This window comes from Apus apus, chromosome 21 (genome assembly GCF_020740795.1).
Source record: "Apus apus isolate bApuApu2 chromosome 21, bApuApu2.pri.cur, whole genome shotgun sequence".
Taxonomy (NCBI): domain Eukaryota; kingdom Metazoa; phylum Chordata; class Aves; order Apodiformes; family Apodidae; genus Apus; species Apus apus.
In genome coordinates, this window is record NC_067302.1 from 834,984 (window position 1) to 856,508 (window position 21,525).

Sequence of the window (21,525 nt, forward strand, 5' to 3'; positions counted from 1 at the left end):
GGGGGTTTACACCCACCCTCTCACTTTGCATCAGTGCAAAAACATGGTACATGGTGCCTCCAGAACTCAGCCCCGTTCTGCTCCTTACACAGACAGGGCAAGATTTCTGGTCCCCTCAATATTTATTTTTTGTTTAGTTTTAATTTTATTCCTTTGCTTTTGTGCATTGGGGTTCTGTATCAGATGCTGGGGAGAAGTACACAGCCATTCAGGGATCTATCCAGCTTCCCAAGGACTGCCTTTTTTTTGTGTCAGGCAGACACCGTGAACTGTGGTAAAACCAGCACTGCTCAATTTCTTGTTCAAGATGTTAATATTGATGGCAAGGCTGCTGGCAAGCACAGGAGCACAACAGCACAAGTGCTGCTTTTGCAGCTGGTGGTTTTTCGGAACAGTGAGTGTCACCTGCTACAGGTGACACCTGGCACTGAGCTGTGCTAGCAGAGAGGAATGGCACTGATCAGACAGGCACGGCTCCATCGCTGAGCCGCGGTGCCTCCCACCTGCTGTGTGCACAGCTGACCTCACTGCAGAATTCAAGGATTTACTAGAATCCACAAGTTGATGTAACAAGGATAAACAGAAGTAAAATGCTCTATACTTCAAAAAAAACTCTTCAACATCAAAGGAACTGCATCTTGGCTCCCAGGCTGGAACCATGTTGCTGAGAAATCCTAGTAGCAAGGAAAAGGAGATGAATGTCAGGAGAACTCCTGGTGTGCATGTTTTACTGTCCAGTTTTATAATGAAAAATTATTTCATATTTTGGTACAAAAAATGCTAGAAAGATCTATTGTCCACTTCAGATGGACAGATATTACAGGTAACATGAATTTGCCAGGTTAAAGAACCAGTTTTGTTTTTAGGGCAAGAAAAGCCAGTAACTCAGTGCAGGCACCACATGACAGGAAACCTCGTTTCACTCAGCCATGCCAGGAGTTCCCACTGTGCCCAGCACCCCTGGCAGCAGGTGCCTGCCACAGCCCCAGTGCCCACAGCTCCACAGCAACAGGCCAAGTCACACCTAAATGTGCAGCCAGAGCTCAGGGCATAAATACACAGAAAATTACCTAGATTGCTGCTTTCTGCCTGACAGTCTTGCTGAATACAATGGTAATATGCTGCTGAATATGCCTTGATGTTATCTTCCTGTGGTTGCTGCAATGAGACTGATACAACACTCACGTTTTTCTGACCTGGAGTGATTCAATGAAACAAAGTCTTTTCATCCCACAACCCAGCACCATTCATCAGACTTGCCTGCCTCTTTGTTTGTTTGTGGTAATTCAGTTACCTTGCCCCTCCCAGATGTACTGAGCTCTGGGCAATCAGTGTGTTGAGGGGACACCAACCACTTTGGAGCAGCTGTCCCACCAGCTGCACCAGCACAGCCCCAAACCCACCCTTACGGCTGGACACGCTGCTATCCTGTCACCCTGCCTTTTGTAAGCACTCCCAGGGACTGAATGCTTCCTCAAGGAGCCTCAAGTTTTTGCCAGGTGCCTTCAGGATTTGAGCCCCTGATGTTCCAAGGCCATGGTCAAGAAGCAGAGGTTTGCTGCAGGAAGGAGCAGTGCAGGGTGCCCAGCCCTGCTCACCCCGCGATGAGCTGCGGTGACAGCCCAGCGAGCAGGTTTATCTCACAGCTGCAAACCAGCACCCACACCTCTTTTACCTGCCACAAGCTTCCATCTATTGTGTCCTATTCCAGCCAGCAGTGTGTCCAGGTGGCCAAGAAGGCCAACACCATCCTGACCTGCATCAGGAATAGTGTGACCAGCAGGACCAGGGAGGTGATCTTACCCTTAGACTTGACCTTGGTGAGGCTGCACCTCGAGCGCTGGGTGCAGGTTTGGGCACCACAGGATGGGAAGGACATTGAGGTGCTGGAGAGGGTGCAGAGAAGGGCAACTAGGCTGATGAGGGGTCTGGAGAACAGGTCTGATGAGGAGAGGCTGAGGGAGCTGGGGCTGTTCAGCCTGGAGAATAGGAGGCTGAGGGGAGACCTTACTGCCCTCTACAACTGCCTGAGAGGAGGTTGTGGTGAGGTGGGTGTTGCCTCTTCTCTCTGGTGATGAGACAAGGACAAGAGGAAATGGGGTCAAGTTGCACCAGGGGAGGTTCAGATTGGGTATCAGGAAGAATTTCTTCACAGAAGGAGTGGTGAGACATTGGAACAGGCTGCCCAGGGAGGTGGTGGAGGCACCTGCACTGGAGGTCTTAAAAAAACAGGTAGACATGGTGCTTCAGAAGATGGTTTAGTGGTTGGGGGTTGTAGGGTGGATGGTTGGACTTGACAATCTTCAAGGTCTTTTCCAGCCATGATGATTCAATGATGCTGTGATTCTGCTTAGCATATAATGTAAAATATTTTTTAATGCTTTTAACCACTTTCCAGCATAATTTCATAGACAGTGACTCTTATTATGACTTAGCAGTTACTGATGCTTTTTAGAGTATAAAGATACATGTGCAGATATTTCTCAATGCAGGGGAAAAGTGCTTTGAGGCTCAGCACAAGTGTTAGGGATGTGCAACACAACAGACTTATTCACCAGAATGTCCTGGGGGTCAGGGAGAGTCCCCATTCCACTGATGGCAAAGTAAACAGAGATAAGTGACTGGCTCATGATCAGTGACAAAGGCAGCCACACTGCTGTGAACAGCAAGGATGTGCAAATTGTGGTTCTCAGCAAAAGTCATTTTCAGTGTAGTGCTGAGCACACAGACTTAGTTCCAAACCCCAGGTCTTCATTTATCCCCCACATGGGAAAGAAATACACTGCTTTGTAGCTGCTGGGCAGCATTAGCAAATGGATGGGTAAACTGAGTCATGCATCTTTTTTATCAAAACTTGCAAAGGCGTTTTATAAAATGCCATGTGGATAAGGGAAAACAGCATCACACCTGCCAGCACTGGAGCAGCCAAGCAAGCTTCTCCCTGAATAGCAGCTCAGAAGCCCCTCATCTCTCAGCATGTTTGCTGTGGAACATCTTCACAACCAGCCATAAAAGTGTCACACTGCAAGTTATGTGGCTAGAGCTTGGAGGAGCAGCATGTTCCTGTTTCTTCTACTCCTCTTTTCTTCCCATCCCCACTTTCAGCTCCCAGTAGGCAAAGCAAAGGAGCACAAAGACCATGCTGGGAACGGAGCATGTTCATTTACACCACAGAAAAATGGCAGATTTGTACAGTGGGGCTGGTTTGAGGGATTTAGTGTGCAGATCTGGAGTGCACAGGGAGCCCTCAGCAGAACCACAGCCCCCAGTGCAACACCACTGTTATTTATTCTATATATCTTCATCACCCTTAGAAAAACACTTGCTGGTACGTGTCAGTGTCCAGCAATCCTCACAGCCTGTTCTTAAAAAGCTGGTGGCCTTTGCTTGCAGTCTTTGTGCCAGTGCTGTTTTTTATTTGTCCAGTTCTCAGACAAGTTAACTCTGGATCCAGCTCTGCAAGGGCAGTGAGATGCTCCTTTTTGGGTGCAGCCAAGAGCACAGGGCCCACCAGCTGCCCCAGCCTTTCTAGAGCACAGCTCCTTCTCCTAGACCAGCTACCAGGTCAGACAACCAGGAGCTGCTATGAGCCTGCAGGGGCATTTGGTTCAAATGCAGAGGACAAGCAAATGCCAAATTTGTCTACAATCATCCTCTTCGTAACCCAAACCAGCAGTTTTCCTCCTGCACCCATCCCACTACCCCTTATTCCAAATAAACTGGCTGCAACACGACCTGGGTTCTTGCTTGCTGTGATCCCCCTATTAGTCTCATCTTCTCCAATCCACTGCAAAAATTAAGCTGTTTTAACAGTGTGTTGTTTTAATCAGCTGTGAAGCAGCTATGGAATGAAAACAGAGATAATCTGATCTACAAAAAGGAGATAAGAAGCCAGCTGGGCAGCTCCAGAGTGAGAAACACCTCAGAAGAGTTGAAACTCAAGCTCCTGACTGAGGGGATGCACAGCAGAAACATGGGGGCAATCAGGGAGCTCCAAGATAAATCACAATTCTGGTATTTATTGACAAAGTTGCAATTAAATCAAGTCCAAATCTGAACTCAAAAGCTTAATTTGATTACCCCAAAGCCAGACTTAGATCATGTCCTACACGACAGTGCCAGGGGGCACATGGTGAGTGCTCCAGCATCAGCTGTAATAATTCAGCTATTCCATGGATGGTACAGGAGCAGAACTGGAACCACTGGTCCAGACACAGTTACCAACAACATAAACAAACTCATTTATATACATCAGAAAAACCACTGGATCACAGCTCTTCCAGGCTTACTGCTTCAGGAGAGGCCATCAGCAGAGCAAAGGGCTGCCAAAAGCACCAGGGATGACTGACAGGATGTCTGGGCCACATAACAGTCCTCAAGAAAATCCCAGAGCCATGGTCTTAGGAAGCAGCCAACCTACAGACTGGGTGAGACTTCAGCTTCTGCAAGCATGCCCAAGCCAACCTAACCTACACCTGCAACTGGACAGAAGCCACAAGTTTCTTCACAGATTTACAGCCCCCAGGAAGGTTCAAACAGCATGGCTATACTGCTATTTATATCCAGCTACCTCAAGGACACACATTCAGTTAAAATACGTGGCATGAGAGGCCACCTCAGTCAATCTTCTGCCTCTGGGAGTTCATTATCAGTGGGTTTCCAAAGACTCATGTTGAGAATAAAAATTTTTCAGAACTCTTGTCATATTCAGGCTATTCAGGACTGTTCATAGGGTTCTTGCTTGTTCTGATCTTCTCTGAAGCTCTTTTTTTAGCTTTGGCTTCCGGGTTAAATATTAGCAGAATACCTTCAACATACCAGTGCACAAAGAACAAGGAGACTGCCAGGGGGTGTGGTTTATTCCACCTTTTGTTCTTTTTTAAAGCCGTTCAGAAGTTATAAAAATACCAAAGATGAAGAGGAGAACTGTGGCAAGCTGCAAAAGGTCTGATTTTTACACCAAGTGAGGCTGTATATTGAGTATGAAGCTCGTAGATTCAATAAAAATGCACACCATGGCAACACACACTTGTTCACCAAGGTCAGGGTCAGAGCTGGGCTCAACTGCATTTATCTCCCCTCTCCAAATAGCAGGGAGGAAACAAAAAATATGAAGAAACTACCCAGTAGGTCATGAGGAGAGGATGTCATGTTCTTGCTCTCATGGAGTCACTGTGAAGAATCCCACCAAAATGGGCTCATTTCTCTTATATGCACATACACTGCTCCAATCACAACCACCCCACTAACCATGTGCAGCCTTTATAGACCTTTATGAGAAGAGTCTGGTCAATGATTCTGGTTCCTCTAGCACTTGCCTGCATCCATAAGTGGCAGCCCTACAAGGGACCAAGCTCCTGTCACCAATAGCTGGCACATGTGCTGGTGTGAAGCTTCTTAGTACTACATCTTTAAAGCACTTCACTTAGATGGGAAACTCTGCTCTCCCTGTGGCTCTCCTAAAGATACACAAACTGTTACACTGGGCACACTTCTAGACTTAACTCTGCTTCCAAACTTGGCAGCAGAGGATGGTTGGGCAGGGACACCAACCCTACTTGGAGCCAGCAGCTCAGAGCATCCCGAGTCAGACAGTTTTAGAGCCCCAGAAACAAAAGCCCTGAACTGCTGCTCTTCCTGGAGTTTGTCCAAGTCCATCCTGAAAGCACTCAGACCTTCAGCCTACACAAGCTTTGTGCCCAGCCTTGCACCACATCAGTTTAAGTATTGTCACTGGTCAGAGATCCTAGCAGAAATGCAGCAGTGACCCCAGAGTTATTCATCCAGAGAGGAAAGTTTCAACACTGATGCTCCTGCAGAAACATTCTGCAAAGACTCAGTAACGCCCTGAGATATTGAAACCCTGATTCAGGCCAGGAAGCAGGTTGGAAAACGGAAGGAAACGTCCTCAATACAACCCAGGCTGTTTGTGTTATGAAATATTTTAGAATAAAACACATAATAAAAAGTCAAGTTGGGAGGAAGGCCAAGGCACTGGCATTAAGGACAGGCTGGGAGACAGTGGACACTCCACCTTTCCCAGCTCAGCTCCTTTTTGCTGGGGCTCTTGCCAGCCCTGAGACATCACATGTAACAGCAGGTCCCTGTCACACCAGATTAACCATTCCTGCTGAGCCACAGTTTTGCTGCTTGCTGAACCATGGGCACTGTCAGCATCCAAAGAGGGTCAGGGGAACAGCACACCCTCCTGCAGTGCTGCTTCACAAGCCTCTGGACCTCCAAAGCCAACATGTATTCCAGGACACACACCTGAGCCCAGCCAGCATCATTGCTAAGCACCTTGGCTCTGTGCTTCAAACAGTTCAAGAATTTTTCTTGAGGTCTCCTGGTAGTGGTGGCAAAGGCAGCAGTGCTGAGGTACCACGGTAGTGATGACTTGGGGATAAAAGAGAAAGTGCCAACTACTTTGTGTAACCTTCTCTCTCTGCTGGTACACAAGCTCTACCTGTGTGGTCCCAAATCCAGCCACCCTGACACAAACAAATGTCACCTAGCAGGAGGTATAAGCTCCAAATCCCAGTTTAGTCCTGAAATGACAGTAATTAATATTTTTCCATCTCCTCCAAGCAGCAAAGCACAAGAGCTGAGTGTTACTCTGCCAGCTACTCCTGATGAGGTTCCTTCATCCACCACTGAGCTCTCATCCCAAAGGAGGAAGAGAAACCAGCCAACACCAAAAATTAAGACAAGTCATAAAACATATATTACCTTCACCCATGGGCAGAAACTCTAGCATCTGATCATCATCTTCATTTGAAGACAGCAAGTAGTTAAACAACGGTGGCAAGAGATGAAGTCCTTGAGAAACTTTCTATTCAGAGGCAGCATTTTGAGCCCCTGTTCCTGCTGGAGCTGCTCCCAGGGCAGGGCAGGCTCTGCTGACACGCTCCAGCCTCTTGGGCAACACGGGCGGGCTGGGCAACGCACGCACCAGATGGCAAGTCCAGGAGTGGATGTGAGCTCCCCTTCAACATATCCCCATGGTAACTATCAAAAACTATTAACTTTTGCTTGCTTTGCAAGCAGAGAGAAACACTTTGCAGACAGCCAAGGCCAGGCTGTGTGGGCAGTTTGCAGCAGCCTGGTGAAGGCTGTCGAGGGCAGTGCCTGCTGTTCAGCCCTGCCAGGCACCAGGACCTCCAGAGCTGCAGCTCCTGTTGGCCCTGGCACAGCAGCTGGAGGACATGCTCTGCAGCAGCTCTCCAGACCCGACTGTGGGGCCTCTCTGCCAGCTGGGCTGGTGCCAAGGTAGCAATTCCACTCCTCCAAATTCCAGTGCTGGAGCTGCTTCCGGCTCTGCCCAACCAGCCTTAACGCTTTCAGTGCTGCCTGTCTCCCACACCCTGCACAGCATCACCCTCTGTGACTGAGGATCCAGGGGGTGGTAAAGGGTGTAAGAAACCCACCATGGAACTCCAGAGGAACTCTGCATCAGCTGGAGGCACAGCACAAAGAGAAGGACAGGACAAAAACCTTCCTACAGACTTGGATGGTGATACCTGTGGCCGTGGGCAGGTTGCTGCTGGTGTGTCCCTGCACCTTTGTTTGCAAGGTCAGAGCATTTCCCTGCCCTCAAGCAGTGATGTGCTAAATGCAGGCAAGCAGACTCAAGGGATTCTACTACAGTGACAGAGGTGTGTTTATCCATGTGTCTGTAAGGGCATGGATTAAACTTGGATTTCTCAGGACCTGAAAAATGAGCTGCAGGAAACATTGTCCTTGACAAAGCATCTTTCAGCAGCAGTGTGGTTGGGAACCTGCACAGAGCCCCCAGTGCTCAGCTGTAAGAAGGGCTCCTGGGGGTGTCCTCTAAAGGTCTCACACCTTTTGAGGCAAATCACAGAATGTCAGGGGTTGGAAGGGACCTCCAAAGATCATTGAGTCCAACCCCCTGCCAGAGCAGGACCAAAACCAGGGCAGGTCACTCAGAAAGGCATCCAGACAGGTCTAGAAAGTCTCCAGAGAAGGAGACTCCACAACCTCTCTGGGCAGCCTGTCCCAGGGCTCTGTCACCCTCACAGGAAAGTTATCAGCTAAATCACAGCAAAAGCTCCCAATACTGTAGCATAAATCCCAGAAAAATACATGCATTTGAAATTTAAAGCTAGTGTGTAAATAAGAGTTCTACATGCTTTCTTGTGTAAAGACCCAGACCTTGCAGAAAATCCCAGATTTCTGTGCCCACAAGCAGCATCTATAGGCAGAGAGCCCTGACCCCATCTGCTCAGTCCTTTTTTCCCAACCTGTGTCCCTTTACCTGATGGAGACAAGACTCCGTGGTGCATCATCTCAGGAGAAGAGCTGAGAGCTAGAAGCTGTCTCACAGAGGTACCTTAGAGACCACAGCTTGGTTTCTCTTTCTCCGGGGGCTCACAGCTCTCTATCCCACAGATCACTTCAGAAAGGGAAGTAACTTCTCATGGATCTTCTTCCAATGTGTGTTTCCCTGACTATAAAGAAGTGAACTTTCCTCTAGTCTGTGATCAGTTGAGAAAACCCAAATTTCCCACGGAGATCAGAAGCAGACTTGGCTGATGGGGGTTTCACTCATCCCCTCCCTGCTGAAGGCAGGTGGTCCCAGAAACTACAATCATTAACCAGTCTCTTATCTCTTCTTCCTTCTTGGTGATTTTTATCACAGTCTAGTATTTCCCTCTTCAATCCATTTTGCCCTGAACCTTAGCAGCAGTACTTCTGTGTGCATCTTTCACTCTCTTTCTCTCCAGACATAGTTTAAAGTAACTTAGCAACAAACCATGTTCCTTAGGTTGATCCTAAATACTGATTTCCTGCACTACTTATAATGGGCAGGGACTCCCCAAAGCAGATTTCCAAATCCATGCTCCACTTACATCAGTGACCTGACAGCAGGATTGCTTCTGTCCTGTTTCAGAGCCATGAAAGCTTGAGTTGCCCCAAGACTCTCCAAGGGGCAGGAAGTTTAGAAAAAGTAAAATGCATGCAAAAGGTTTTTCAAAACCACTGTACTGATTTTGGCTGGGCTAGAGCTTTCTTTAATAACAGCTCATAAGGTGCTGTGGTTTGGTTTGTGACCAACAGTGCTGATAGCACCCCCATGGTTTAGCTATTGCTGAGCTGGGCTTGCAGAGTGTCAAGGCCTCCGTGGCTCCTGGTGCCTGGTCAGGGGAATCAGGGGGGGCAGAAGCAGCAGGGAGGGGCCACAGCTGGGAGAGCTGACCCCCACTGCCCAAAGGCCTGCTCCCTACCATAACACACCCAGCTCACCTAGAAGAGCTGGGGAAAGAAGGAGGAAGGGGGAACGGTGGGAGTGATGGCTCTTGTCCCAAGTCACTGTTCATGCGACGGAGCCTCCCTGTCCTGGGGTGGCTGAACCTACTGCCAATGGGAAGAATCAATGGACCCACGAGTTCTGGCAATTTTACCCTTCTGATTCTCTGTCCCCTCTTGCTGGGGGGGTGAGCGGGAGGCTCAGCTACCCACCTGGACAACCCACAACAGCTGAACTATGTATTTTACTCCTTCAGTCTCTGCTTACTTCCCACTTTCTGTTTGTACTTAACATTGATACAGACTCATACACTGCTTATGGGCATCACAACTTGATCTAAAATTTGAAGCTGTCAGCTTGAGAAGTATCAGCTGCTGCCTGCACTGTATCTCCTACAATGTCAGTTGAGTCACTCCATGACTCAAACAGAAAAGCACGCAGGCCTGACAGATATGGATAATTCCTTCCTGACACAACACACCTTCAGGGTCTTCTACTGAAAAAATCCACGTTGTTAGTAGTGTGCACACTACATTTTGGCCTCACCTCTGTATGCTGCAATATCTAAAGACATGAAACACCATTTGTAATGGTTTTGGACCCAACAAGACAACAAAGGAGCAGCTCCGTGGCAGCTCACTCAACTCCCCCCACACACACACTCTGGGATGAGGTGGACAAAGCTCCTGGGTCAAGACAAAGGACAAGGAGGGATCTTCACCGATTAAGGTCCCAGGCAAAACAGACTCAACTTGGGGAAAAAAATAATAATTTAATTTCACACTAATCAAACACCCACAGGACACAGACAACACAAAGAGCAGGGCTTGCATACGTTACCCCACCCCACCCTTCTTCCTGGGTCCAAATCACTTTGTTCCCCATTTCTCTCCTTCCTTTCCCCCAGCGGCACAGGGGGATGGGGTTCAGAGTCAGTTCACAGGCTGGTGGTTCCTGCTGCTCCTTCCTCCTCAGGAAGAAGGATTCTTTACATTCCTTTCCTGCTTCCCCACCGGGTTGCTCCAGTGGGAAGGAGTCCTCCACGAACCTCCTCCATGAGCCCTTCCCACCATGCCCGGAGCTGCTCCAGCGCTGCCCGCAGAGTCACGGGGGCTTGGGGAACAAACTCCCCTGGCCCGGGGGCTTCCACAGCTGCACCATCCCAGGCCATGGGCAGTAAATCCAAGTTCACCCCTCCTGGTGCCTTCAGGGAATGTTCCACCACCTTCCTCCATGAACGCAGAGGCACAGCTGCCATCTCACCATGGGTTGCAGGGAAACTTCTGCTTGGGCACCTTCTGCCCCTTCTTCCTCACCAACCACCAGCACTGCTCTCCTTCCCCAGCACAGCTCTGCACAGCTCTTCTCCCCCCACTGCCTCTCTGCCCAGGTGTTGATTCTTTCCTATGTTAATGGCTGAGATGCATCAATTGTCCCTCTAATGGCTCCTTGGCTGGGTTTGGAGCAGGGGGAGCTTCTCAGCTTCTTACCTGAGCCACTCATGTGGCCCTTCCTCCACTACCAAAAAACCCACCAAACCAAACCAGGACACCATTGGACACTGTTCTGCTCTAATTCTGAAACTCTGACCCCACCAGGCAACAGGAAAGTCCCAAACCTCTGCAGTAAGTTTGGCTTTGACGCCTTGTGCAGTCTTAATTCAGCTGTTTGCTGTATATGCACTGTGATAGGTTAATACTTCTCAGTATCTGTCTGGGATGACCACTTGATGCAGTAAGAATGGATGTGCAAATACAGTCAAAAAAAGCGAATTTCTGAAACTCTGAAGTAAACCCACAAATTGTGAGCAATTACCTGACCTGTGTAAGGTAATTACAGAAACCACCTTGACACAGTCTGCCCTGCAAAGCTGCCATCCAGCACCTATTTTAACACGAAGTCCTTCTCATCTTATATTCCTCTAAGTCCAGGATATGTGTTTAAGGGTAAAACAGGATGTGTGTAAGAGGCATGAAAAGACATACAAGACATGGTGCACTATCTGTGAAGAGTGCAGTGGGGAATTCCTGGCCCGGAGACAATTCCACCATGCTCAGCTTGCACGGGTGGGAAGCTGATGGAAGCTGGCTGTACTGCCACAGAAACCTCCACCCTTTGGGACGTCACAGGGACCTGCCTTCCCCAGCTGCTGCCAAGCTGGTGTGGAGAAGCCAAGGGTGCAGAGGATGAGCTCTGCTGCATTCCACCTTGCCCTAGAAGCACAGCAGAGCCCACCTCCAACCGCAGCCCACGCAGACAGCCATGTCCTTACCAACCTGTCATGCAGAGAGATGCTCCTCCTTGCAGCCTGACCTCCCTTTCCTCCCTTCACACACACACGTGCCCTCTTGAAAATTCCCCTCGGCTTGGCTGGCCAGGTCCCAGCTCTACCAGCAACCTGCCCAGCTGCCCCAGCTCAGCAAACACTGATGGGAGTGGGAGGCCCTGGAGCCCTGGAGGAAATGGGCCTGGGAAAGGCCCTGCACTCCTCCACCTCTGCTGGCAACCAGCAGAAGGGACAGATTAGAGCTGAATTAAGTTACCAGCATTAAATAAACATTCCTGGCCTCTTTGAAGTCCTGCTTCCCTTGAACATAAGCTCATTTCAGGAGGCCTCTTTTCACTCAGCCCCAGGAAGTTGTCAGTCTCCACAGTGTTAACTCTTTGCAGGACTTCTCAGCTCCCCCAAGGATCTCACCCTGCCAGTACCCAGGGTGAGAGTGTCAGTTGGGTCTGTGAGCAGAGCCCAGAACAACCACCACTAGCACTGACCTCCTGCACATGTCACTGGGTCTCCATGATTTAAAGGTAATTTCCACTGGGAAAGGGAACCTCCTCAACTCCACTACATGGTCCTGCAGGCTCCAGGCTGGCATACAGGGTAGTTTAACTGAAGCTGAGGGCAAGGGGGATCCCTCTGGGGTGAAGCATCCTCCAACCCTGCCAAAAGCAGCACTCTCAGGTGCTGGGGGGATTGTGCTCAACCCTCCTCCATAAAAGGGCAGAGAAATAAAGGAACAAGGGAGGAATTCATTAACAGACAAGGAAAGTTCCCAGGGCTCCCTTCTTCTGGTTTAATCCCATGAAGTGGAAATTGGAAAGTCTGGGGCAGGAAAGGGAGGAGGTAGGCACAGAGAGGAAAGTAAAATACCACAAAGACAAGGCTGATCCCTACTCCACAGCATTTCTGCATGGCTCATGCAACCTCTGCCGACTCCTGCTCCTGCTCAAGCACTTGAAAAACACGGCAGAAAGAGCAGAAATCTGCCTAAGCACAAGGGCTGCCCCTGCCTGGGAGTGTGGAGATGTGACTTCTGGGGTTAATTATTTTTGTACATGAGCAGGAACTTCAGAGTTGCTGCTGATGGAGTCATTAAGAGAAGGAAAGCCTGTCACTGCTGCCTGCCGAGGGGGAAAAGCAAATGCTTCTCAAGCTGGTTCCAAATTACCACCCGATTGCCCCCATGTTCGGGTTTTATTTCTGGATGTTCTCCTTGCTCAGTTTCAGCTCCTGGCACGGGGAGGCTGCAGAGGAACAGAGCTGCCTGCACTTCATACCATGGGGGCTTCCACCCTCCTCATGAAACCTTTCACACCCAGTTTAATGCCAGAAAAACTCCCACCCAATGCCATCATGTCTTTAGCGACTCATTCAGTACCTGAGAAACACCTCGGAGATGCTGAGCAAGAGTTTGTGACTCCAGGACACTGCTGGAGAGGTCAGCCACCAGCCAGGAGGTCCCCAGCAGCTCTGCAGAGCCTGCAGGGTGGCAGCAAGCAGGACATAAACAAACAGCAGGAAGTGAGGGAGAGGCAGGGAACATCAAGGCCAAATGCAGAAATCCAAGATAAACAGTGAGACTTTCAGATCCCAGCCATAACAGAAATCACCTCCTCCCAAGGGGAGCCCACAACCTGGTTTGAAAACAGATGTATGAGGTGACCTCAGGTGATCCACCCCAACACCTGCCTTGCAGCAGGGGACAGGAATGGTCACATCATGGAACAGCAGGAAAGCACCAGCCTGATGGGTTAGCACAAGCTGACCCTGGATTTTCAAGAGTAACAGTCATCAGAGAAATGTCTCTCCTCAGTAATCCTTCAGCTCCAGCAGAGATTTCTTCCTGTTTCGCATGTGCAGGACTTCCCAGCCAGCAAATGCCAGAGGGATGTGCTTGAGGACAATGACAGCTCCCCTGGTCCCAAACACAACTCCAATGCTAGCAAGCTAGAGACACGTATGAAAATCTCAACAGCCAACACTCAGACCTTTGCAAGGCACCAAGCTCCTAAACAACAACCACAGCTCAAGGAACAAGGCAGGTACAACCTGATTTAAGCATCATCACAGCAGAGATCCCAGTACAGAGCAAGACAACTGTCGGAAGCACAAACAGGCACAGTCCTGCAACTCAGTAGGTCTCGTTACTCCCTTATTATTTCCCCTGTGAAAAAGGCCCTAGGAATGCGTGTTCCAGAGACGTAGGAAAGACTCTAGAGAAATTCCTGAAGAGGAGCAGACCTCAGCAACATCATAGAGCACCACCATCCCTCCAGAGAGCCACCATCCTGCCCATCTTTACAGATGGCTGTCCCTTAGCACCTTGACACCAGGCTGTCACACTGCTACAGGTATGATCATCTGCACCTATACCACACACAAAGCAACAGTAAGAAAGCCAGACAGGGCACCCAGATAGATGACCCTGCTGCTTGCCTCTGCCTGCTTTGCTGCTCTTCAAGAGCTGAGTGGAGGAGAAAGACAGCTAAGCAACAACACGGGCCTTACCTTTTGTTCCAGGGGGCTGCAGATTATCTCCAGTCAGCGAGCACCAGCCTACGGGAAAGATGTCCCGGGAATCATATCGGCACCAGTAATCGAAGGCACCTCTCCAGCCATCAAATGTTATGAGGACCTCAGAACCTCTCACCTCCCCAATGGTGGCCGGGCAGATGAAGTGAGGGTTCTTCCTGTCCACTGCCTCCAACTTCATACCTGTCTTGAAGAAATTTTGGGATGGGGATGGTGGTTCCTGCAAGGAGAAGTTGAAGATGTGCTCAAAGATGCCAGTGCCTCCCCAGACTAGGGCTGTCCCCTCCACCATCAAACTCACTTCCACAAGCACATGAAGAAGGAACTAGTGGGCTGGGTTTGAACCCCAATCAGCTGTGCACACACTGGCCTAGCTACATAACCACGTGTCACTTAAGTCACTGCTGTAGTCTGCTCCTGACTGCTCCGCCATCACCTGGCTGCTGGACCAAATCCAGACAGTGCTACATTAGCAGTGCACCCTGTGACAATTCTGTCATGCAACACGGGCAGAAAATAAGCTCCAAAGAAAAGAGGCTGTGTAGCATACTTGCACCTTGTTATCTCAGGGCAGGAAAACCTGAGATATGACAGTGTCTCTCCATCTTTCTTACCCCACCTTCAGCTTTGCTAGACATGTGAGACATCTGCCATCTATCCTTATCTGGGGCTTGATCTTCCTAACCTTCTGTACTTGAGATACACTAAAGCCACACCAACCACCCCATACCACAGCACATGACTCTAGACTGGCTTCTGTCTCTCTGACTTCACTAAGGGTATGAGAATGCAAACTACAAAATCATACTTGCAACGTTGCCTCAGCAATATTTGCACTCCTTGCAAGCTCCGGTACATTAAAAAGTTTCAGAGAGATGCTGACTTTCCCATATTGCATTCCTGACTTTGAGTGGCACCTGCAGCCCAAACGAAAAACAAGCTCTGAAGCCCAAGGCACTTGCTTAGTAGACCTCTGTCTGCATCTCAACACTGCTACAACACAGCAGCAGAGGGTATGATCTGTCCTAGAGAAGCAGCACTGTGGCAAAGCTGGGCAATGTTCATCTCCTCTGGGATCAGCACATCTCACACGAGACACCAGCTGTGATTTTGGTGCTTTGCAGTACAGGGGTATGCCAGAAGGATGGCCTCACAAACACCACAGTAAAGTACCTTGTGAAAAATCCGGACAGGAGCCATCTCTGCTCCATTCAGAGTCTTCAGAAGGAACATGGGCCAAGAGGAGGCATTCAGCCGAAAGCCTGCAGAGAAGGAAGCAGAGATGGAGACTTAAAGGCTCTGGGGGCCACCAGATCCAGCAGCACATGCCTGCTCTGATGGAAACTTTGCAGCAGGCACACACTGTGATACCACATCATCCTCCTTGTCATGCTGGAGAGTCGGAATTGACCTTTTCCAGATACTCTGAATGCAAAAGTTTATGTTATTGAAAAGAAACATCTGGAAATGGATGTTTGACTGCAATATAAACTTATCATAACAAAAGCCTGTACATTGACCATATAGCAGAGCACTTGGTGCAGCTTTAGTGCTGGCAGCTTCAGTGATCCAGCTACAGGGGAGACACAAATCAGCAAGTGCACACTCAGGCTATGAAGTTTCTTCCTCAGTAGGGAATCTCAGCTTCTGGGTGGGCTGCTCCACCTTCTAGAGGGACCTGCAGGAAAGCTAACCTGAAGACATAAAAAGGGTGTGACTTGGCTGGGAAACACATTTAATCATTACAGGAAAGAATGGCAGGTTTTGGCTTCACATCTTCTGCAGAAGAAAAAAAAAAAAAAGTCCAGAAATAACAGGAAGGGGCTTGCAGAAGAAAAAAAGCAAACAAAAGTTTCCAGATATCAAAAAGCTCCATCTTTGCTAAACGTGCATCTTCCTGCACAGGCAGTTTCTGCTGCTCAGCTGAACAGGGCATTGCACTTTCTGTATTTGCAGTGTCTGGAAGGTAACCCTGGGACTGGACCCAGATGGAGAGCACCCTGTGACGACCAACTTAGCAAAGCCTTGCCAGGGCCAAAATGCCAGAACACAACCAGCTCAGCACAGGCCACCCCGCCAGCCCTGCAACTTTGTCAAAGCAGCCTGGAAACCAACTGAGATAGCCACAAACCTCAGGCATGGGAGAGGTAAGCTCTCAGAAAGGCAAGTATCACCTTTTACATACATTTTCTATGTAAAGAAGGGGAGCAACAGCAGATGTGTAAAAATGATAAATTGCTACAAGGAGCACAGAAAAACCTTGCTGTGTTTTCTGGGCCCTTGCACTCTGCAGACAGAAAGGCCAACTGCAGAAGTAGCTATTTGTTACCTGTCTTTATGCTGGCTGAAGCAGAACCACTCTATCTGTCCCAAGGTTAAGCAAGTGATACAGATCAGAGCTGGGCACGCAGACTTCTTCCAGAGTATGAACCCTCTCCTCTGGCACCTTCAGAAATTACTTTAGCTCTGCAACTCGATTACACTTATTGCCATCTGCTGGCAAAACCCAGACAAGGCACAGGAGGAACCCATCTCTGCAAGCAAGGGCAGGTACCTGCACCTCCTGGGCAGGCTGCAGGATTTCAGAGAGAAGTCTCCACAGGGACAGCAGCATGCATGAAAGAAACAACACAAATGGCAGCTTTAATATTAATAGCTGCAGCAGGTTTTGTCTGTAGCAATTATTAAGGGAAAGGATACAATTAGACTTTGCATCTTGGTGTGATGTCATGAGCCAAAACAGGCATCTGCTGATGTTTCTTCCTTCTTCAGAAAGGTCAGTCTCAAGTGTCCCACTGCAATTTAGAATGTACTACCACCAAAGCTCAAAAATGGTGTTCCAGGAATAAACATGAATAAAAATACTCCTAACTCAAGGCATCCTATTGAAAGTTTCTTGAATCACTATAGATCAGCTTGATATTTTTTGGAGATGTGCTAACTGAGAGATTTATGACAACACTTTGAAAATGATGGGCAGCAGAATGCAAAAGCAGGTTAATCTTACTACTTAATCAGGAAAGAACCAGCTTACCAACTGGTTAGTGTCAAGAAATTTAAAAATAAAATGTGTGCTTATCTGAAGACAAGACTGAAGTGTTCAACTGCCCAGGTTATTTTTATAAAGCTGTAGCCAAGTAATATTAAATAAACAAAAAGATTAAATATCACAAGCTTCTCTTCAGGTGAGACAGGACTCAAATCACTGGCAACTTTTTCAGACATTGTTTCCCCATCAGATGGTCTCCAGCTAACCTGCTATTGCCCCAAAGACACCAGGGCATGAATACACTTAGCAAGAATGAAAATGTAAATGTTTTTGAAATCAGTGTCAGGATTAGTGATGATATAGCAGATGCCTCTGCCCTAATTGCTCTCATGGTTATTCTCTACATCAAGATTTACAGATCCCCAGCAAAGTACCTCCACCCAGACACCAGTATCATGCTCAGCTCCACCGGGAGCACAGAGGAAAGCATGCCAAGCACACCTTTGAGATGGCAGTGCTTGTGAGCAGGATCAGAAGCCTGAAGCAATGGGCAGCACCCAGAGATCAAGCCATGGCTAGAGCCATGTGCCAGCACTGCCTGACTGTGGTGACTCAGGTTCTATTGAACCTGCATTTGCTCTGTCCTTGAACAGACAATCATCTGGGAAAGGACATCACACCAGCTCTGCCTTCAGTTTTACTGCCCACAGTCCTGGGTCACCAGGACTTTGGGGACCCCCTTCTTTGTTCGTGTGACCTCTGGGAAACAGAGTGGCTCTGGCATTCTTTTGTTTTCCTTTGAGGTACAGAGGCAGATTCAGAAGGCATGACAGCACGGGCACCACATTCGAATAATCCCGAGCTACAGCTGCAGAGCAAGCAGCTCACCTGGATTCAAAGAGCTCTTTCATCTACACTCTAAAGCATCTCCCTATCCATGCCACAACATCCACATGGAAATAAAAATTGGTGTGGGATACATCTGTTTAACAGCCCAAGCTAACAGGGCTGGTCTACATCACAGTGGTGGGCAGGAGCAGCCCATGGGTCTCTGTACCAAGCACAGAAATATAATAAAACCTAAGGTTTTCCCAACAGATAATGTAGACACTTGCTGGACAGCTGAACTTTAGCTCACCCAGGGGAGGCTGCAGCATCCCTCCGTTCTTCTCACAGTTTCCTATGGGCTGGATTTCAGCAGAGTCCACCAGCCTCCAGAAGTCATTCTTGTTGTCGCTGCCATCGAGGCGCAGGCGGAGCCGCGCGCCTGTCAGACCCACCACCGTGGCAATGCAAGTGGAGGTAGTGTTCCTGGGGTCCTGGGCCTCCAGTTTCATACTGATCTTGAATTCATTTGCAGGTGGAGTGTATGACTGCAAAGAGAAAAACAAGAGACCTAGTCAGAGCCAGGATCTCCAACATATGCACCACCTCAGCCACAGAGCTCAAGTCCTAAGAGCATCGAAACTGATTCTAGCAAAGACTGAGACTGAGAGTGTCCTCCAGGCACAGAAGGGGAAGAGAGGCCACAGAGCAGCAAAGAAAGCTTGGTGAGCCCTGGCAGATCTTTGGCCCATTGCTTTTCAGTACTGCATTACCTAGACAACTTTTCCTTTTCTCTTAGTCCCCTTCTCAGGAGAATCACCCACCTGACCAAAGACCCAGATACTCCTCTGGGCTGCTGCCTCTGGTCCAGACCCATGGGTGTCATGCCAATTCAGTCCTGTATCTCCTGTACTCAGTGCTGTCACCTCTGTGCTCAAGTACCCAGTGCCTGGGGGTGCTATTCAGTTCACAAAGATCTGGTGAATTCTAACAAAAAAATATTTGCTGGGCAGGATCCACCAAAGCCTGGATCACAGCCTATTCAGAACATTTTCTCCAAGACTTTATGATCAGCAGAGAGAAAAACACTCTTGTGCTCCCATCTGTGCACAGCTGAAAGAGTTCTGCACCACTTCAGCATTTGCAGTGTCTGAATCTATCTTTTTTATCCTTGTCTCAGCAAACTTATACGTCTATTAAGTTTCCAATATCCTGAAGCATTTTCCTTGCCAAAAAAGGGGCCTATTCCAGGCACATAATTCCCTGGTCACCAATGGGCCTATTGCCCTTGGCCTTTCTTGTTTTCATCCATCCTCTTACCTGCTTGAAGCAATGGGCAGGAGCTGGGATGGCACATGTCTCTTTCAGGTATTTCTCCCAGGTGAAGTGACCTGAGAAGAGAAATGAAAAGGATTCAAATAGGAACTGAAATGCAAAAATGTCAGAAAAAGAGATGGCTGGACTCTGAATGCCAGCAGTTCTCCACTTCTCACAGAGGAGGTGCTCACAGGCAACATGTTTTCATCAAGATCCTCTGATGTTTGCGACCACAGAAGATTTACAACTGCAGCTGACAGGCAGAACAAAGCCTGGTGCTGCCTACGGCATCTTGCTGCCTCCACACTGCTGTGGAGGGTCTGCAAAAAGTCAGGATAACAATCTACACACACAGCACAGATGGGAATCTGTGGAGTCTTCCAGACAACTGCCCCTTAAAAATCATTTGTTAAACACATTGCTCAGTCTGGGGATTAAGAACAGTCACTGAGGGCTAAAAGCAGTCCAAATGAACAGGAAACTTCACGGGTGCCCCAGTCCAGCAGGCACGCAGCCCCGTGAGCCAGCACCTTGGAGCAGGTATCAGCCCAACCCCAGCAATTAGTGGACAAGTCACCAATTAATTCCCTGAAGTCTACAGCACAGACAGGATGGGGATTTACTGAACAGAGTGGCTCACATCCAACATCAAAGCCTGTTCCACCGAGTGCTGCTGCTGGGAGAAGCACATTTTATCCTTGCCTGCACCATGTACAGCAAGAAGGGTAAAAGCAATAACCCATCCAGGCAAACCTGTTATTAAATGAAGAATTAAAAGCTCCTGTGATCCAAGCAAATCACGGCTTTTGCCATTTAAACTGAGCAGCTGGGATAGGATCCTTCCAGCATGAAATTAGCTTCTATTCATTTGAATGGCTCCCAGGGGACTGCAGTTTTCAAGTCATTTCAAGAGCATTGGTGGCAGCAGGATTAAAGAGCCAGCTACCACTTCCCCTATTCACATCAAGTTTTTAATCAGTCTGTTTTCAAAACAATAGCTGTGTTAAAGAGCCATTTTAGCTACTGAAGCACACATCACACCTCTACATATTCAGGTATTAAGGTCAGCACACACACGTTACTTCAGTTCTGTCACACCTGCACGGAGAAGCCTTAAGGGCTCAATAATCTACTACCTTCAAATAAATAAAAAGAAAGGCTGCTTTCTTCCCACCTCCCATGTAGATGACTTGCACACTGTTAAATAGTGGAAATGAACAGAAAGAAATACAGTTTTGTTGCTACTCTAGCTAATACTCTAGTATTTCTGTTTACAGACTCTGACAGCAGCTCTCCATTCCTCAGAGTACACTTTGCATCCATTGGCATGCATTTTCTTTTAGGCCAACAGTATCAGAGTGGGATGAATGAAGAAATTCAATGATTCACGGCAATGATGGTCTCACAAAAACCCAGTTCTTTTGCTTTAATTGAAGATATGATTTTACATTCAGTTATGTCAATGAAACTCTTTGTATGAATTGAGTAATAAACATTCAGCCAAAGTAAACTCGGGCCCTCCCGGCATGGAAATGCCTTGCTGCCTCCCACCCCTTAACTCAAGTTGCTGATCTGGGCTCATCTCAGAGCGGGGTGTAACTTCAGAGGCCTTGTCCATGGAGCACAGAGGATGCTGACAGCGCTGGGGTGAGAAGTGCAAACCAACCACAGCCCCGGGGCCTGAGCAAGCATCTTGAAAAGCATCAGCTGCGCTTGACAATTTTAGTTTAAAAAAGAATCCTCCCCTCCCCTCAGCTGGTTTCAATCCCTTGCTATTAAAAGTAGTCATGGTTTTAATCCTTGCACTTTTCACTCGCTCTGCCCCACGTGAGGCCGTTCTGCTCCCTACAGCAGCTCACGCCGCAGCCGAGATGAACGCTGCACAATCCCAGCAGGAGCAGTAAATTTCTGAGACAGCTGCGTGCCTCTTAAAATAGTGTTTGGACATGGAACTTATTTGAGATTAATTCTAAAGCCTGCTGGGCCCAACCACTATATGAAGACACACACACAACACTAGAACTGCAGCTACTTGCGACTCACAGCTCTGGTGACTTATTTTGCAAAGAAACATGGAAGCAGCAGAAGGACTTTTCTAAACTCTAGGAAAAGACAGAGCTGATACAGCAGAGTTAAGCCTTCCTTCTCTCTTCACTGTCAGCCATTTCTTTACACACAGATGGCATCACAAGGCCTAAATTAAAGGGAGTACATTCTTCTTCACTATTACACTCAAACCAGGACAGAAACTGGGTATTGAAACTGGAGGCTGCCACCACTGCCTTAGCACGAGAGGAAGCCCTGCAGAGA

At 48.4% G+C, this 21,525-nt stretch overlaps 1 protein-coding gene across 7 annotated transcripts in view; it reads right to left on the bottom strand.

The window, feature by feature from the left end:
• SCMH1 (Scm polycomb group protein homolog 1) overlaps nt 1-21,525 on the bottom strand; it is a 79,417-nt gene that overhangs the window by 30,862 nt on the left and 27,030 nt on the right. For all 7 annotated transcript variants that reach the window (XM_051638038.1, XM_051638034.1, XM_051638037.1 and 4 more), the window contains 4 exons: nt 19,219-19,289; nt 18,212-18,446; nt 15,258-15,346; nt 14,061-14,304 (listed from right to left, as the gene is read on the bottom strand). In XM_051638038.1, coding sequence (XP_051493998.1) covers nt 14,061-14,304; nt 15,258-15,346; nt 18,212-18,446; nt 19,219-19,289 — 639 coding nt within the window. The remainder of the gene's footprint in view (nt 1-14,060; nt 14,305-15,257; nt 15,347-18,211; nt 18,447-19,218; nt 19,290-21,525) is intronic.